This window comes from Schistocerca americana, chromosome X (assembly GCF_021461395.2).
Source record: "Schistocerca americana isolate TAMUIC-IGC-003095 chromosome X, iqSchAmer2.1, whole genome shotgun sequence".
Taxonomy (NCBI): domain Eukaryota; kingdom Metazoa; phylum Arthropoda; class Insecta; order Orthoptera; family Acrididae; genus Schistocerca; species Schistocerca americana.
The window spans coordinates 367,159,686-367,179,450 of record NC_060130.1 but is presented as its reverse complement, the minus strand read 5'-3'; the positions used below and the strand labels follow the sequence as shown (position 1 = coordinate 367,179,450).

Here is a 19,765-nt window from a genome sequence, read left to right as displayed (position 1 = left end):
TTTCTACTGTTGTTTACAAATACTTGGTAATAATGTTGCAAAACAGTCATTTATCTGTGTCACTTTGAAGTGTAGTGCAGCATTCCATAAAGGTTGCTGGGCCTGCCATAATAATTTGTAAATTACTTTTTGAAGTCCGATCGTAGAAGAAGCACTACTGAATGGAATAAACAGGTCACTAGAGAATGGGGTAAAGAGTAAATAGAACACAGGAAAATTGACACAAAAAGTGTGTACTGACTTGAGAAACATGAATACTTGGGGCAGGTGCAGAGAGTGAAAGAAATTTGTCATGGAAGAAGCAACACTGTATCTATCAAAAAAATATGTTTAAAGAAAATAATACATCTTACCTGCTAAATATCATGCTTAAAAATTTAGACATTATAATCCATTGTTTTTATGAATTCAATTGCAGAGCAAAATTGTATCCACCAGTACTGCTCTTCGCCTTCAAGTCTATTTCCATAAAAACTGTCAACATACTGTATAGTTGACAGAAGTGATGGTGGATTTGCCTGTAATATAATGGAATCATGAGGAGTATCAAAACACATTTGTAAAAAAGATCTGACACACAGTTGAGTCTGTTTAAATATATCACCTAAGTAAAATATAATACGAGATTCAGGAAAGCAAGCAAAACACGATGGACAGAATTCAACATAATTACAAATTTAATGTGAATATAAGTACCCTGTCAAACACCAAACCTGTTACGAATCTGTAAATGTTATGTTTGATCACAAATCTACATAGTCATCCAATATCTGGTTACACATTTTCACATGACGACACTGCCTAGTACACTGACACCAACTGATAATGAGTGCTAAAAACCCTCTTTTTATGTCACTTCCAGCATACTAATGCTTCTCAATATACAGCATTTCCAAACTAAATTACACATTTCTTTTCGCAGCCCAAAACGACATTATGGTTATCATAGGAATTCTTTTAGTGTATTTCTCATCCTCAGGTCGCAACTTCTCAGTAAGTCATCATCATCAGTTGTTCTGTGTTCTCCTTAGGCAGTATACCTCCTTAAAGGTTTTAATTGTCTACCTGTTTGAAAACTGCACTGATGATGGAAATCAAAACTTTGGGAGAAATTAGTTTCAGTGTTACACCCTAAGCTGAAGCTAATTATCTTGATGTTTCCAACTACTTTATGCTTAAAACAATTACTAATACAGCATCACATCAACTACTGCATGAGGTATTGTGCATACTGCAGAACAATAGTCCACCAATCAATAATTCCCCACACAACCAAAATACAAGCCATGCACTGCAAAAGGCAAGTCTGCATACAAGAGTGATTCAGGACATGGCTACTCTACTTTTCCACTTCTTAATGTCAGATTCACCAATGTAGCAGCTGAGAGTAAATATTCTGACTTCCCCCAACTACAAGTTAAGCCTGTGACAAAGTTTCTGAGGAACACAGAGTCAATTGAAGTTAATCATCAGCTAACCCTAGTTTATGAGCTGGACATTACGAAGCCATTCTCTACATGCCATCAATACATCCATTATGTAGAGTGCAGAGTACAGCCATTTGTATCTGTCATCAATGATTACATGGTGGAGCAGATGCAGCAGTGCACTATGGATAATCAAAACTTTGTAATTATGGAACTCAGTAGCCACTGTCCTCCTCGGATATTCTCATACCCATCGCACAAAATAATCATATTGCGCTTGTTATTTCAAAAATTATGCCCCAAGACCATGTCTAGCACACACTTGCAAACATGTATCAATATCATCGACATTTCCACTAAGGTATATAAAGAATGTGATAAGTTTCTGGATAGTATCGCCACAGGTGATAAGATGTGACTCTCTTAATGTAACCTTAAAACTAACCGGAAGTGAGTGCACTATCGACATACTGTATGGATATACATGCAAAATGAAATTCAAGTGGACTATGCTGACACTGAAAGCGATTTGCATGGTAGCATGGAAAGAAAGTGTCTTCTGCTTATAGATTTCCTGCCCCGAAGGGACTGTTACAGCGAAACACCGGGCAAATTGTGATTACACAGTCAGAACAAGAAATGCCTAATTCCCAGTTCGTGTGTTGTACTTATCAAGACACTACTTGCCAACATTGGCTTAGTGCACAACACAATATAACACAGTATCCAGCTAGGATTGATATGGAATGTGTTGTTCAATGCTGACAATTTCCATCTTCGCCTGTGCGTGAAGAAACTAATGACCAATAAACATTTTCACAATGACAAAAGAGTTGTATATGGCTGCCACACATAAATCCAAGTACCAGACACAGGACTTCAATGAAACACGAATGCAAAAATAGTGTCACACTAGAACAAGCTCAACAAAAATGGTACTAACTCATTTAAGAATTAACATACTGGCTCATAATGAATTACCATGTTTCATTTATGCAACTAATGAGTCATGGAAACACATTTCAGTTACTGACAAAATGTCTTGTCATTCGTTTAGCAGACATGCATTATAGAGGCCATGTCTGTTCCTTTACAAAGATTCTATGGCTAAGAGTGTATTCATACACATATTGCTTGTAAATTCCAAGCTATAATGTGCAAGCATATAAAATTCCAATAATAGCATGTTTCTGGAGCTCATTGGCAAATCTGTTTCTCTAACATCATATTTGCTAGCTGTCATCTCACTGTTATTTCTTGTGAGTTTTTTACTATCCCATGCTATTTCTTCTGAGCTACCACCGAAACACTGCACATTACAAAACTTATGCTGCCTACAACAACATGAAAAAAGGAAAACCACATGGAACATGGAAATCAAAGCACGTCTCACTTTAAGAGATTAGAGGCGATATTGTCACAGATTTAGAAGAGCATGAAGCCCCAAGCTCATATCTCTCATCTAGAAAGTTCTTTCAAATTTTTGCATATTTTTACTTCTAATCTGCAAGAGAATATAACATAATTCAAACACTACACAACAACATCGAGTTTTAAATTGCTGCTTTTTAATATTTTATTACAATTTTCGATTGTGAGTTATGGATAAAAGTGTTAATTTTCTCCTACTTACAAATTACTCAAATTATATTTAACTGAACACCTGAAATACCGCTCTATGTTGAAATATTTTTTAGCTGAATGACAAAGAAATGTTAAACTTACAAAAAAGTTACAGTATTTCGATACAGTTGTACACCAACACATACCTTTATTAAGACATACACAAGGACAGGGATGAAGTCATCTGCAGAGGGAACACCATTATCACTTGCCAGTGCCAATAAATTCATTATTGTTGTTGCACAACGAAAGACACACAACAATTTGTCTCTCGGTGTCTTGTATGCAGATATTCCTGCAATTTCAGCTTGAGCTGATGGCCACGGACATTCGTAATGGAACATCTGCAAAATTTTATAGGTTGCAATGGAGGTTACTGACAAAGTACAAAATTTACTGTGTATAAAATAGCACATGATCCAAACATAACAGAAAAAATGAATATCAATAATTCAAAATGATGGTTGTAAAATTACCGTAAGCTACTGTAGACTACAAAAGTAAGTGTAAACTATGACAGTTCTCCCAGTAGCTTTGCTCAGTTAAGATTGTAACCACATAACCTGTATGTTAGGTGTGTTGCATACCAATCAGGCATTATCTCATTTCAACTGCTTTAATTGTGTATGTGATCAGTGTCTTACTCTATACCCCTAGAAACTGGAAGCGGTGAACTGTCCAGAAACAGAGTGAAGATTTATAAATACCTGCGTAACTGATGAAACATTTTTGTTCTATGCAGTTATCCTCCTGTCTGTCAATTACAAATAATATTATTTATAGCAAAACTGAAATTTTCAGTGTTAGGGACAGGGGAATTTTTTTAAAAATGTTAATTAGTGATTTTTCGTGAAATAACGCAAAATCTGTGATTTTTATATTGCAAAATTTGTAATTTTGTATAAAAATGTTATAAATGTTAGGACAGCAGTTACCTAATATTCACAACTGATAGTTATTGAATGTTAAAACTGCATTTTGACTTTTAATTACCTCAAGGCTGTGGTTCGTATATAATCTTACTGATAGCTAATTTCTGCCAGACAGCAACCAACGTTGATGTGACAAAGAAAATAACACCAGTACTAGCAAAAATGAAACTGCATTTGGGAAAAACAGAATTCAGCAAAACACAAAACCAAATTTGACAAAAGACAACAAATCTGAAAGATAAATACCAAATTTGGAAAATAAGCACCGCATTTAGATAATAAGCAGCGCATTTGGAAAATAAGCACCGAACTTGGAAATTAAACAAGAATGAATGACAAAAACATATCATAGAATTTGGCAAAAAAATACACACCTAATTTGACTAAAAAAAATTACACCAAATTTGGCAAAAATGTAGCACAGAATTTGGCACAAAAGGAACACAGAATTTGGCAGAAAAGGAACACCAATTATGGCAAAAAATAACACTGAATTTGGTAAAAAAAAAAGGCACCCAACTTGACAAAAAATTAATCTTTATTTGGCAGAAAGAGCACCGACTATGATAGATATTATAGTACCAAATGTAGCAAGAAATACGTCAACTTTGGCAAAATAGAGGATTAGGCAAATAAAAAGATAACAAATTTGGCAAAAGAAAGAACTATTTTTTTTTATTTCTGAGATAGGTGCATTTATTAATGACACACGGTACTGAAGTGATCCTGAAGCCACTACACATAATTACTTAAGCAAATTTTCTGCCTGGTACAGATGGCAATTAAGTGTCCTGTGGACAGCTGAGCCACTTTCTCATTTAAGGCATGTGCAAATAGCCACTACTACGAACTGTAATATTCCAGTATACTGGTGAAACCAATAAACAAGTTGAATAACACCAAGACCCAGGACATCTATGGTATCCCAAATAAGATTATTAAACTGTTATCCAAATTTATCATTAAACCACTGGCCAACATTATCAATGAAGCTCTCAGAGGAGGACTGTACCACCACAGTTTAAAAACTGCTGGACTGCTACCACTGTACATAAAAGATGACTCTAGAGAACCTGAGAACTGCAGACCTGTTACTGTTATACCAGTAATATTTAAAATCTTCAAATGTAATTTATATAATGTATCAATAAGCTTCTTCGTATCACAAAATCTTCTAGCCAGAAACCAACGCGGATTCCAAAAACATAAATGCACCATTTCAGCAACACAAGTACTTATGGACAGTGCACTGCCAACACTTGATATGGAAGAATGTGTAATTGGGGTATTCTGTGACCTATTAAAAGCTTTTGATTTAGTTAATCACAACATTCTTTTGGAAAAGCTACCGTATTTACTCGAATCTAAGCTGCACTTTTTTCCGTTTTTTTTTTTTGTAATCCAAAAAACCGCCTGTGACTTTGAATCGAGTGCAAAGTAAGTTCGGAAAAATGTTGGTAGGTGCCGCCACAACTAACTTCTGCCATCGAATGTATGTAGCATTACACAGGCACGCTTTGCAGGCACAAAGATAAATACTGGTGCCAAAACCTCTGCGTCAGTAAATAAATTAAAAAAAGGTAGAAGACGAGGTTTTTTTTTTCTCTGTCCCGAGTTTCGACCCCTGCATTTTCATACATTATCCAACGAAGTAAATACAAATTTCGTATCATTCATCTTCGAATGTATCAGCATTTCAAAGTACTACGAAAATCCGACTGGCAAGACTGTTTGGGATGTTTGTCAATATGGCCAACTCTACGTTCTGAATTTTTCCTGCCTGTGAGAAGAGATGGTTGCTAATAGGAACTTTTATGAACTGTGAATCACATGCAGTATTCTCTTCACCATAAGAATAATACGAATATAAAAATTTTGCCATGTATTGTTTCATGTTTGCTGGTACCTCATTTAAATCCTGTCTGCCAAATAAACTACGAAACTAGAGTGAGACAACAGCAAACACGGAAGAATATACACATTATGTTATGTTTATATTTGTATTATTCTTATGTCTAATAATGATACAGTCAGAAATGAAGCACGGAAATTGACTAGATTTTTAAATCTAAGATGACTAATTTCTGTTGTTGGTTGTTTTTGGGGGGAAGGAGACCAGACAGCGAGGTCATCGGTCTCATCGGATTAGGGAAGGAAGTCGGCCGTGCCCTTTGAAAGAAACCATCCCGGCATTTGCCTGGAGCGATTTAGGGAAACCACGGAAAACCTAAATCAGGATGGCCGGACGCGGGATTGAATCGTCGTCCTTCCGAATGCGAGTCCAGTGTGCTAACCACTGCGCCACCTCGCTCGGTACTAATTTCTGTGCAGAATGTTATTTACTAAAGAGGCGTCTGCAACGATTTTCAAAGGGAGAAAAATTTTCGCTAAACTCTCGTTCAGAACTTCTATCATACCCAGCATATTATTTGGTTCTTGTTGATCATTATCAAAGAAAGCAGCAGTGTAAGTAACAACAAATAGCAGTCTCTTGGCATTGTTTCGCTAATGAGACGATTCCTCTCTCTTTTTTTTTTTATTGTAAGCAGCGGTAGCGCGCACAAAAGGAAGCCATGTCGCGAGCGGCGACAGGCCGTAAACACTCATTATCGAAATGTGACAAACAGTGCATGACACAGTACAGCAATGCTTTTTCAGCTTAGAGTGACGTAAGCACCTATAACAAAGAGAACAGCGCTTATCAGATCAAAGAAAAATAAACAATCAATTCAAACCAGACGAATCACGTGAAAAAGGAAGGGTACCCGTATAAATACGAATGGAGCTGCTGACGCATAGCAATGGCTACTTGGTAAAGCTTAACTGCTAAGCTTACGACTCTCACCAAACTACTGTAGCTGTATCGTCATTCATTCGACCTAAATTGTGTCTCATATTACAAAGGACCAACTTTGTTTCGATTTGGAGGTGCGGCCTAAAACTTCTCTCTCCCCTTGAATTTTGAGTCTCAAATTTCAGGTGCGGCTTAGATTTAGGAAAATTTTTTTTCGATTTCGAGTCTCATTTTTCAGGTGCGGCTTAGATTCGAGTGCGGTTTAGATTCGAGTAAATACGGTAAAATTCTACGGGGTGATGAGAGACACTGCATTCAATCTGATAAAATCCTACTTAAGGAACAGATATCAAAAATTAGAAATATTAGAAGGGGGAGTAATTAATACTAATCAGACATGGGGAAGGTCCTAAATGGCAAGCCTCATGGAAGTGCCTAGGGGCACTGCTGTTCTTGGTGTATACTAACGAGCTTCATGATAAACTTCAACAGAATTTTATACTATCTGCTGATGACAGAAATACAGGATGTATCAAAAAGAATCATCTCATTTAAAAAAAAATCATAACTGTTACGTTATTTGAGATATGTATGTGAACAATGTACTGTCGGAAAGAGCAAACACTTGAGTTTTACATGGTTCCCCCTAGGTAGCAGCAGCGTACGCTCACTTCAGTTCTACTAAAACTGGTGTCAGGACAATAGAAAGCATTTTGTGTTCTACATTTTGCACAGTGTATGTCACCAAAAACTATTTAACATAACTTTCGTACTACATATGGTGTGGATCCTCTTACAGCGCACAGCATTAGACGATGACATGAACAATTCCGAAAACAGGTTGTTAGTGGAAAGGCAAATTGCCGGGCTGTCCCCGAGGGTCTGTCACAGACGTCGAATGCATCCGCCGTAGTTTTACAAGGAGTCCGCATAAATCCATTTGCCGTGCAGTTTGACAGCTCAACATGCAACCGATGTCCATCTGGCACGTGTTGCGTTGACATTTACACACAAAACCATGCAAAATTCAGCTACTGCAAGCTCTCTGTGAAGGTGACAAACAACAACCTGTGGAGTTCTGTAATTTCATTCTTGAAAACATGGAGGATGACGGTTTTCTTCCACGCTTAGTGTTTAGTGATGAGGTAATATTCCATTTAAATGGAAAGATCAACTGTCATGTGAGAATATGGGGTACAGAACAACCTCATGAAGTTGTACAACATGAGAGGGATTCTCCAAAATTTAATGTGTTTGGTTCAGTTTCACGGGAAAAAGTGTATGATCCACTTTTTCTGCCAACAACACTGCTACAGGAAGCACATATCTTGATATGCTTGAGAACTTTCTTTCCCACAGTTGGAGATTGAATCAAACGACTTTATTTACCAACAGGATGGGGCATCACCACAATGGCGTCTAGCAAGTGGGGGAATTTTTAGATCAAAGGATTACTGAACGATAGAATGATTGCACTGGGCCAAATGAGTCAACCTTACTTTGCTGGCCTCCAAGGTCAGCAGACATGACTGTATGTGATTATTTCTTGTGGGGGTTTATAAAAGACCCTGTTTAGGCGAGTCCGTTACTAACAACAACACTGAGACATCACGTAACAGCAGCTGTGGAAGCTGTAACTAAAGACACGTTCGTTATGAAACGGTATTGGGGGGGGGGGGGTACCCTTTTTGAAATTCTTGATCATCAAAAAACAAAATTCATTGTATATGTTTATTAGCTTCACAAATACAGATGTTCCAAATTGGATGATTTTTAAATTTTTTTTAAACACCCTGTATTTTAATTAAGGGGATAAGCCTCAAAGAAGATACACATGGAGCTGAAAGTGTTTCACATAGAACAGATGAATAGTATACAAATAATAAATGGATATAAAATTACAAAACTCATCATCACTAGCTTTAAAAGCAATAAAAAAAAAATAGTTTGTGCAAAAGATTAAGGAAAATGGCTTGGGTAAATTTTCTGGGTCGGCACCTCAATGGTAGGTTAAAGTAAGACACAGCACATCAATCGCTTAAGCAGTTAATTAAATTCATGCTGCTATGCACTAAGTAAGTAAGTAAGCCAAAATAGTTTGTATTGAAGTCCTCAAAATGTTTTACTTTGTGCAGTTTGAAACTATGTGGGAGTCCAGTAAATATGAAGAAGTTACTCATCATACAGGAAAGGGATATATACATAATGACCAATGCCACACAAGCTACAGACAAAAATTTAAACTGCTAAATATTTTAACAGTAGGGGTGTATCTATTCAATTGTCTTCCAAACAATATCAGCCACACAAAGAACATTAATGGCTTCAAGCACACAGCCAGAGAAATACTGAAAAATCCATTTTATTCCTTAAATGAATTTACTGATTATTGCAAGGAAAATCCAAAAAGCAAGAAAACAGATGTAACCATCATCCAGTTTTGATAAACACAGTGTACCAAAATTGCTCTCATGGATTCTGAGGCAGGTTTTTTTTACACCAAAACAAGAAAAAAAGTTTAGGGAACATGACCTCTACAATACACACATTAAGAGCTGTGAGCACTTGCTCAGCTTTGATACTGTTGAACACGTCTCTTCTATTAAACAAGTCCTCCTAGCTCGTAAGGTATGCATTTTAGAGCCCATGATTACTGGACTTTCTTTCTTGTTTTGGTCCGTACTACCTCCTTTGCAAAATATGGAAAGCAAGGAGATTGCAGTAGAAGAGATGTGTTCCTGAGAAGTGAAGATGAACAAGGCTCATAGTTCTTAAGGTATGTATTTTAAAGCCCATGTTTACCAGACATTTTTCTTTCTAGTTTTGGTGCAAGTATGTAAAGGAAATATATATACACACTGTATGTATGTATGTATGTACACTATATGATTAAAAGCATCCGGACACCTGGCTGAAAATGACTTACAAGTTCGTAGCACCCTCCATCGGTAATGCTGAAATTCAATATGGTGTTGGCCCACCCTTAGTCTTTATGACAACTTCCACTCTTGCAGGCATATGTTCAGTCATGTGCTGGAAGGTTTCTTCGGGAGTGGCAGCCCATTGTCCATGGAGTGCTGCACTGAGGAGAGGTATCGATGTTGGTCGGTGAGGCCTGGCACAATATTGGCATTCCAAAACATCCCAAAGGTGTTCTATAGGATTCAGGTCATGACTCTGTGCAGGCCAGTCCATTACAGGGACGTTGCCATCATGTAACCAGGCCGTGCATTATGAACAGGTGCTCGATCGTGTTGAAAGATGCAATCGCCATCCCCGAATTGCTCTTGAACAGTGGGAAGCAAGAAGGTGCTTAAAACATCAGTGTACGCCTGTCCTGTGACAGTGACATGCAAAACAACAAGGTGTGCAAGCCCCCTCCATGAAAAACATGACCACACCATAAAACCATCGCCTCCAAATTTTACTGTTGGCACTACACACGCTGGCAGATTATGTTCACTGGGCATTCGCCATACCCACACCCTGCCATCGGATCACTACATTGTGTAACGTGATTCATCACTCCACTCAATGTATTTCCATTGTTCAATCGTCTAATGTTTTCCTTACACCAAGCTAGGCGTTGTTTGGCATTTACCGGCTCAATGTGTGGCTTATAAGCAGCTGCTCGACCAATTAATCCAAGTTTTCTTACCTCCCACCTAACTGTCATAGTACTTGCAGTGGATACTGATGCAGTTTGGAATTACTGTGTGATGGTCTGGACAGATGTCTGTCTATTGCACATTACGACCCTCTTCAACTGTTGGCGGTCTCTGTCAGTCAACAGACAAAGTCGGTCTGTACGTTTTTGTGCTGTACGTGTCCCTTCATGTTTCTACTTCACTATCACATTGGAAACAGTGGACCTAGGGATGTTTAGGAGTGTGGAAATCTCGCGTACAGACGTATGACACATGTAAATAAACGTAAATGTCATGTGACTAGGGCCTCCCGTCAGGTAGAACGTTCGCTGGTTCTATTCGACACCACTTTGGCGACTTGCGTGTTGATGGGGTTGAAATGATAATGACTAGGACAACACAACACAAAGTCCCTGAGCAGACAAAATCTCTGACTCAGCTGGGAATTGAACCCGGGCCCTTAGAATTGACATTCTGTCGCACTGCCCACTCAGCTACCGAGGGTGGACATGACACATTTGACACCAATCATCTGACCACGTTTGAAGTCCGTCAGTTCAGACGAGCACTCCATTTTGCTCTCTCAAGATGTCTCATGACTACTGAGGTCGCTGATATGGAGTACTTGGCAGTAGGTGGTAGCACACTGCACCTAATACGAAAAACATATGTTTTTGAGGGTGTCCGGATACTTTTGGTCACATAGAATAAGTAGATTTAAACACAACGGATATAATCATCTATGTTACTATATAAGGACAAGTGACAGTTTAAAATTGTTACCAAAAATCTTGCAAGGTTCTTCACTGATTTACTTGAAATTTTTATATGAAGCTGTAATAAACATTTGGACAGAGAGAGGCTACACAAGGTGTTCCTTAACATTGAGAGTTTCTGGCCTATGTACTTCAAATTTTCATGATACTCTAATAAAATTTGGATCTGAATAGATTAGATATTTTTAAAATATGTGTAATATATAAATATACATAAGATAGAATAGGCAAGTGTTGCTGGCAAAAAGCCGTTGATCAATTTTGCACAATACTCTGATAAACATTCAGATGGATATAAAACACTACTGTACTGGTTCCTTTTAAAACTGACTGCGAGATAGAAATGCTGTGGTTTAGTTTTCTTTATTGTAGTCAATTTTAGCTACGATATCATGGCACTTAAACCAATTAGACAAATTACTTCTCATACATATATATTATTGCCCCTTACACATAATTTTAATCAAAGTTTGCATGCAAAACCATGTGCTATTTCATTTTATTCTTTACAGTTAGTTTTAACAGAAAACAGGAAAGTTGTATTGGCTTATCAGCTTACAATTAGAATACTACTATGGAATCTGTATTATCTGAAACTTTGTAATCCTACCCATTTGTCAATTAAAACCCTGTGGAATACCTTTATTGAAGCTACATTCTCACAGACCTAGCAGCAAGAGAGACCTCTCTCTCATACACCGTATACCAATGACCCCAACAGATTTACCGATTCATTTTAAGCAACTTCAATTTCCAATCCAGGCTTCCTTTGCAACATCAATAAACAAGGTGCATTGTCAGAGAGATGGGGGAAGGGGAGGTGGACAGAGTGAGGGGAGAAAATGAACACAGAGGAGGAGGTGGATGGAAAGAGGAGGAGGAGGTGGCTGCAACGTATATCCAATTTGCAAACATGTTCAGCAACTGCTAAGCACTGCCAGGTTCACTGATATTATAATAAAAATATGATAAGATCCATAATGATGGTGCCCACAGATGTGAGACCACACAAGTGTCATTGCTCCTGTAACACCACATCAACATTTGTATGGCCCCACACCTTGTAAGCTAGAACAGATGAATACATTTGACATATTTTCAAGGAGTTTTGGTTGCTATTATACTGTAAAGCAGAACTGAACACACTGTATAATATCACATCCTTAACCACTGTAATTTTGTCAGAATACTTGCATAGAAATGTAGAGCCTTATACACTAATTCAGACTGCACACCTCAGAAAGCACTGAGTGAAAAAGCAGGTAACAAAGATGGTCGAGAAACCATACAAAAATGGTTACAAGCAACAGATACTGACAAAATCTAAAACCTCGTAACATAAAGCTATGGACCAGACGTTTCAGGTATATAAAGCTTCACCAGCGTAGGATAAATTTTCTTGCCGACAAGCCATGCCAAGTGAAGAATTTTTATGTAGTTTACTTGTACGAAACACATCTAAGAGTACAGAAATTTTCATTGTGGTAGCTCTAACTTTAAATACACAACAAAAATGAACAATATGAAATCTTATGTTATACATACGTTCGAGATATCCGGTGATGGTGCCTACATATGCGAGACCACACAAATGTGATGTGCTCTTTTAGCACCACATCAACATTTGTATGGTCCCGCATCTTGTAAGCTCAGACAGACGAATTTATGCAACATATTATTTAGGATTTTGGGTTGTTAGTATACTGTAAAGACAAATTGAATATCCTGTAAAATATTGAATCTTTAACCACTGTAAGTTTGTGAGGACACTTGCACAGAAATGTAGAGCCCTATGTACTAACTCGGACTGGGTACCTCAGAAACCACAGAGTGAAAAAGCACGTGACAAAGCAGGCAGGGAAATCAAACAAAAATGGAATGCCTCATTACAAGCTACAAATACCAACAAAATCTAAAATATTGTAACATAAAGCTATGGACCAGAAGGTGTTACAAGAACGTAAAGCTTCACCAGTATTTGGTAAATTTGCTTGCCAACAAGCAATGCCAAGCAAATAACTTTTATCCAGTTTATTTGTGTGAACCACATATCAGAGTACAGAAATTTTCATGGTGCTACTTCTAATTTAAAATACGCAACACAAATTAACAATAGGAAATCTTCTATTATACATACGTTTAGGACAACTGGTGATTGTGCCCACAGATGCGAGACCACACAAACGTGATGTGCTCTGTAGCACCACATCGACATTTGTATGGTCCCGCACCTCGCGAGCTAAGGCAGATGAATACATCCAACATATTATCGAGGACTTTGGGTTGCAAGTATACTGTAAAGAAGAACTGAATACACTTTAAAATATCATACATGTATTATGCTGTAACCTGTTTTATAAATTCACTGACTTGCAGAATACACTGTGTAATTGTCATTGTATTATCAAAATGTCAATGCCTATATGTGATGATATAACATGTAGCAATTGAAATACATCAAATAGTGGAACAAATAAATAAATAAATCAAAACAATTAAATCAACTGAGACATAACTTACTGCTGAACACCAAGGACCTCACAGTCATATTTCTTCCACTGTTAAAAAAAAAGGCCGACATCTTTTGTGGAAGTTGTGTCGCTCTGCTGATATTAAATTTCAAATTATTGAGTTCTTTACTATCCTGTTACTTTTACAAAATCTAATCTGTAAAGCAGTCCTTTGATTCTATTTTGTGTGACAAAATAATGAAAACACAGTGCTGCTGCTAGGAATACAGTCATTTCTAGAGATTCATTCTAGCAGTTTTCTATTATTAGAATGCTTTCACATACTACAAATGATTCCAAGCAATGTATTTCACACTCTCAGTGCACTTGGCCTGAAGAACATTGTGCAAACTGTTGTTATCAAGTAGTAAGGACATTGAGGATACAATATTAACAGCATACATGTTTAGTATCTGGTTTTCTCAATCACTGCATGCAACAGGAGAGCTGAATTAACATATTTGCACTTCAGTTTCCACTCAATTCGATGAGTTTCATAAACTTTTTGTCCAAGAAATAGGTCCAATATCCAAATTTTGTGTTTATAAACATACTCCAAATGAACAAGTTGAGGACGACTGGTTACTTTAATAAAGTAATGTGGCCTAAAGCCATCCTCACACAGGCCTCGTTTCTCATGAAGCACAACAAATGTGGTTTCATCATGGTTGGTGCAGACTTGGAAACGAGCTGGCACATAACATGGAACTGTCTCCTCCTCGCAATTTGCGACAACTGCACATTTCAGTGACAGTTCTCAAGCTGTATCTGGTGCACAATCCACACAGTTCATTTACGAAAATGGATAAACATAAAATTGCTATGTTAGCCCTATTAAAATCCAAAGTTGGCCCCTTGTTTATATGCTAGCCATATTGTTATGTCTATGGTATACACAAATAAGAACTTCAGTGTCCATGAACATAAGGCAAAAAGAAATGTTCTATATCCAGCCAGTAAGGACATCAGCTCAAAGAAAAACACTCAAAATATAGCACAAGGAAGAATGTTCATCATTTCAGGACATAGATAATGTGCTTTATCCATTCCATTTATGGTGGTACTGCGTAATGTGAGAGGTACTCCTACGTATCTTGTTAGTGGCTACAGCAGTTATGAGAATGGAGGGGTTACAGCATGGGATATTTGTTTATGAATCAAGTCTGAGATGGTTTTGATTGTATGTGAAGGCACCATTAAAGTAGTCAACATATTAGGAGACAAACTGCTCAGCATCAAAGATGTGATGTCAGTAATGAAAATTGATGCCTTAACGTACAAAATTTCATTGCAATAGCTGAGCAGACAGTGTGTGTGTTTGTGCAGGACTTGGTTTCAACTCCTGGTATTGTTAAAGATTATTTTTTATTGATTGGAAGACTGAAATAAGTTACACTCAGCCTTGTGAAACCATGAAGATGAGCTACTTGGATGAGAAGTAGCGGCTCCAAGGTATATAAAACTGACAGTGGCTGTGATAGCAGTATGCAGATATGTCCCGCTATACCACATCCAAATGATGATGTAGACACAGGATGACTTGGCTGTGGTCATCACCATGCGGTCTTCAGGCATAATCATGGAGTTCCTTTTTAATATTTGGTTAACATCAAACTCATTGTGTGAGCTATCAGAAAAATCATACTGTAAATGGTTATAGTCATAACACATAATAACAGAAATGTTGTTCAAGAGTGCATCATACCTTATCAGATTGTAAGATATGTTAGAAAGGTAACATCTATTGACACCATTTTGAAGTGCACATTTTATTTAGAGGTGTAAGTTGCCAGGGTGGTAAAGTAGAAACTAATTTTGCAATTTTATAATGAATAATGTCTTCAGAAAATTGGCCCCCCCCTTTTCCTTGTAAATGCTTGGCATAGGTCATTCATCTGGAAGGAGATGCTGATGGTCACTCTAGAGCAGAAGGCAGAAAGATACTGTTATCTTAGCTGTTATATTAGAGTGTCATTTTCTCAAACTGTTCTACCTTCAAAGAAGAAGAATGACGTGTCCAAGGTGTTGAGGAGATCCATGAGCACATTTTTCACTGTGCTGGCACTGGGATAAATTTGAAAAGTAAAGCAGCAAAGAAGCTGACCTAGGATATTACATTGATTTGATGAGGTGAAGAAAATGCGATGAGGTGTGGAAGCAAATCTGTGTGTGGCTGGGAGGGTATTAGAATTTATCATAAATACAAGAAGCTGACCTAGGATATTACATTGATTTGATGAGGTGAAGAAAATGCGATGAGGTGTGGAAGCAAATCTGTGTGTGGCTGGGAGGGTATTAGAATTTATCATAAATACAGCAGGCAGTTCTGGTAAAGAATGACACTCTTTTGTAGCTGGTTCAAATTCTCTTTGTGAAGTCAAGAGTAATTTTCCAGAATTTTACATTTATTTGTGGTTAAGTTCCAAAAATATTTTGTGTCAGCAGATTTTAATGATCTTGTTAACACAATAAAATAGGGACAACTGCTGGCCACTAGGATGCTGCTGGTGCTGGTCATTTCAACATTTGTAACATTTAATTTTACGTGTAATCACCAGAAGGGCCAAGAAGGGGTTGTTGATTAAAGGACAACTGAAATTGGATTTCAGGTGAATGTACCTGAGTGTAAGACGACCCTGAGTACAAGATGACCCCCTTTTCTTTAAGAGGTTCATCGACAAAATTTGATTTTCACCATATTCTGACTAATCAAAATTACAAACTGTTTACTTGATACAATGTACCTGCTTTACAAAAGTTAATATTATACCTATTCCAAACTTTGGCCTTTTATTGATTTTCTAAATTTTGATAATACATGGAGTAATGAAATAAACGAAAAGGGATGTGGGTATGTACATGGTTGTTTGAGGGCAAGTTGGTGGGTTTGAAGTCAGCAGAACATTGATAGTAGTAAGGTTGTGGGCAAGGGGTCTGTTAATGTACAGGTAGGGAGCATCACTGCCATTTTTAATACTTTCAGTTTGAGAGGAAGATATACAAAAAAAATCTGCAGAATGACCATCATATGCATAGTATCATAGCTTATCGATACTGCTGGAGTTGGTGCCTCGATGAAGAACTTTCAGGCCGTCGACCCACGAAGAGTGCCAGGATGGTGTTATAAGCGGTGGGCACTTGGGCTCCTTTTTGTTCTTAGAGATTAGTTCCACACTGTTAGCTGGTGCTGAACATTACATTGAGCTGTTGATAGATAGCTCTACATGCAAACATTCAGTGTACACAGATGCACCCCTGTGTTGCACCTCTGCTGACAGCTACCCACAGCTTCCACTAGTTGTCAACACCGTAGCAGTTCTTCAGCAACAATTTGAGTAAAATATATATAAAGTGCACTGGTGTCACCTAATTTTTTGCTTGTTTATCCAGATTCCTATGGCAACAGATCCCTTTGGCTTCCTTCCACCTATTTATCATTAGCAAGAAAAACGTAAAATTTGGCTCAACAGAACATAACGGTTGCTGACTCATATCATAAAAATCTGACAAACTGTTGACAGGTCACCTAGAAAAATCCTCCTAGCCAAGTTATTTCAGTGTAAAAGGCTTAGCTGCAAGATCTGTCCCATGTACCTATCCAGCATATCTTATTCCAGTCCTGCCACAGGCATTTCCTTCCCTATCAGAGGCCATTCCATCTGTGACAGCAGTCATATCATATATCAATTCAACTGCAACTTTTGCAGAGGATTTCATGTAGGCATACCACCAACCAGCTATCTTACCACATGAAGAGCCACTGCCAAACAGCAGCAAAGTGTTAAAGATGATCACTCTAAGGGAAAGCAAGCTGCAGGGTACAGGGCATAATGTGCTTGATTTCAACATGATTCACTACCTATGCCTTCAGGTATCCTCCCCTGTTCATTTGTTCCAACATCTCTCCCCAGCCCCCACCCTCCTCTTGCTCTAATCCAAAATTCCTACTTCATTATGTAATTCATGTGACTTATCCTGTCAGCACTAAGATAAGCTCATGGACATCACATTTAAATACCCTTGCCTAGCTGCTTCTCCCTCTCTTAGAAAACCACCTCCTTTCTCCTCTCACTCATTCTTCTGACTGCACTGCAGGACAAAATGGCTCTGGGTTTATCACTGTTTGTTTGTAGCTCTGTTTATGTTTATGTTATTTTTACACTTTCCTTCTATGAGTAAAAAAAAAAAAAAAAAAAAAAAAAAAAAAAAAATTACAATAAGGTCAGCCATTGCACTGTTTACTTCTCCAGACAGAACAAAGGGAAATCAGACACACATTCCTATATTAACTGTATCACTAATTCACAGCAAGTATAATCATTCTGTAATCTTCATTCATGTATAAAGTTGCCTGATGATGATGATCCAGTGAAACCTGCAATTAATAAACAGCTGTAAATGAAATTAAGAAACCACAGTGGAAAATCATGTTCCTTCGGGTGGTTTCTCTTTTTCTTCCGCTGAAGGAGTCGTGGAAAAACTGAAATCTTGTGTATTTGCCCACTCACTTGGTGATGCTATACCTCTTATAATGGCATATTTACTATGTTACAAAATTTGATAGCACACAGCAAATTAATGAATTGCAGTTGACAAAGCTTGTAATACAAACCTTAGGCACTCTTAAATCCTTGTGGTCAGGGGTGATTACAATGGATAATTTTTTCATGTGTTCATGGAGAACTCTGTAAACATGAGAAGAGAGATTTAAATAATATGGCAATTGTTACAAACTACAACATACAACAATAATGATATTTTTGTTGAAATATGGCAAATAGAAAACTCAACAATATCAGAGAAGGAAAGTTGTTACTCACCATACAGTTGAGATGCTGAGTCGCGATAGGCACTAGAAAGACTCACACAATTATAGCTTTTGGCCATTAAGTACTTTGTCAGCAACAGATACACATACACATGCGCGCCCATGCGCCTCCCCCCCCCCCCCCCTCCCCACACACACACACACACACACACACACACACACACACACACACACACACACACACACACACACACATGCAAATGCAACCTGTACACACATCTGCAGTCTCAGATAAAGTGGGGTTTCAGTTATCTGAGACTGGAGACGTGTGTGCAAGTTGCGTTTGCGTTTGCGTTTGCGTTTGCGTTTGCGTGTGTGTGTGTGTGTGTGTGTGTGTGTGTGTGTGTGTGTGTCTATTGCTGACAAAAGCCTTAATGGCCGAAATCTATAATTGTATGAGTCTTTTTGTTGTGCCTATCGCGACTCAGCATCTCCGCTATATGGTGAGTAGCAATTTTCCTTCTCTAATATTGTTACATTCCATCCTGGATTTTCCATTGTTCAACAATATCTTAAGTATTCAGAAATAACATACACGTTAAGTGATAATGGCTGACACTGTTGTGAACTACCAGATTACTGTATTGCAACAATAAAACCATGAAACAGTAATACTTCTGTGGTATTACAACTGCCATTAAATAAATTCTCAAGACATAATAGTATAAGGATAGAAATAAGTAACATTAATACATGACAATCAACAGTATTAAAAAATCTACATACTGATCTCTTGAGATGTCGCCATCACCATTTGGGTATATTGCTTGGAGGTACACGCGACTTATCACTGCCCTCTCAATGGCGGTATGAGCTTGACTTATTTGAGCACTACTAGCAGCTGGAAAAAAATAAATATGAAAGCTTCTTTTGGAATGCTGAAAAATGCTTGCTAGATGAGATCTCCAAATAAATGTATGGGTGGAGCATGAGAGAGATGAAACATGATATTTTACACACAACAAATGCAACAAAATTTGCTGAGCACATTACATTGCACAGTAAATATAAGGTATATACATTCTAGAGTAGCATCACACAGTTTTAATACTAGTAAAAAAGTGACATATGACTGTAAACACCATTTGTGACAGAAGAGAAGCATTTACTTAACAGTGACTAAATTAATCAATTGAAATGGCACTAACAATAAAACAGCAATTGAAAGAAAGAGAGAAAGAGAAAGAGAGAGAGTGAGAGTGAGTGATAGTGAGTGATGTACGGTTAT

The 19,765-nt window shown here is 37.6% G+C and overlaps 1 protein-coding gene across 2 annotated transcripts in view; it reads right to left on the bottom strand.

Moving 5' to 3' along the window:
• Window positions 1–359: 359 nt before the first annotated feature.
• The window catches only part of LOC124554861 (GTPase-activating protein and VPS9 domain-containing protein 1), a 345,101-nt gene continuing 325,695 nt past the window's right edge, over window positions 360–19,765 (bottom strand). For both annotated transcript variants that reach the window (XM_047128529.1, XM_047128530.1), the window contains exons 26-29: window positions 19,264–19,378; window positions 18,322–18,394; window positions 3,197–3,394; window positions 360–518 (exon numbers count right to left, since the gene is read on the bottom strand). In XM_047128529.1, coding sequence (XP_046984485.1) covers window positions 378–518; window positions 3,197–3,394; window positions 18,322–18,394; window positions 19,264–19,378 — 527 coding nt within the window. In that variant the 3' untranslated portion in view covers window positions 360–377. The remainder of the gene's footprint in view (window positions 519–3,196; window positions 3,395–18,321; window positions 18,395–19,263; window positions 19,379–19,765) is intronic.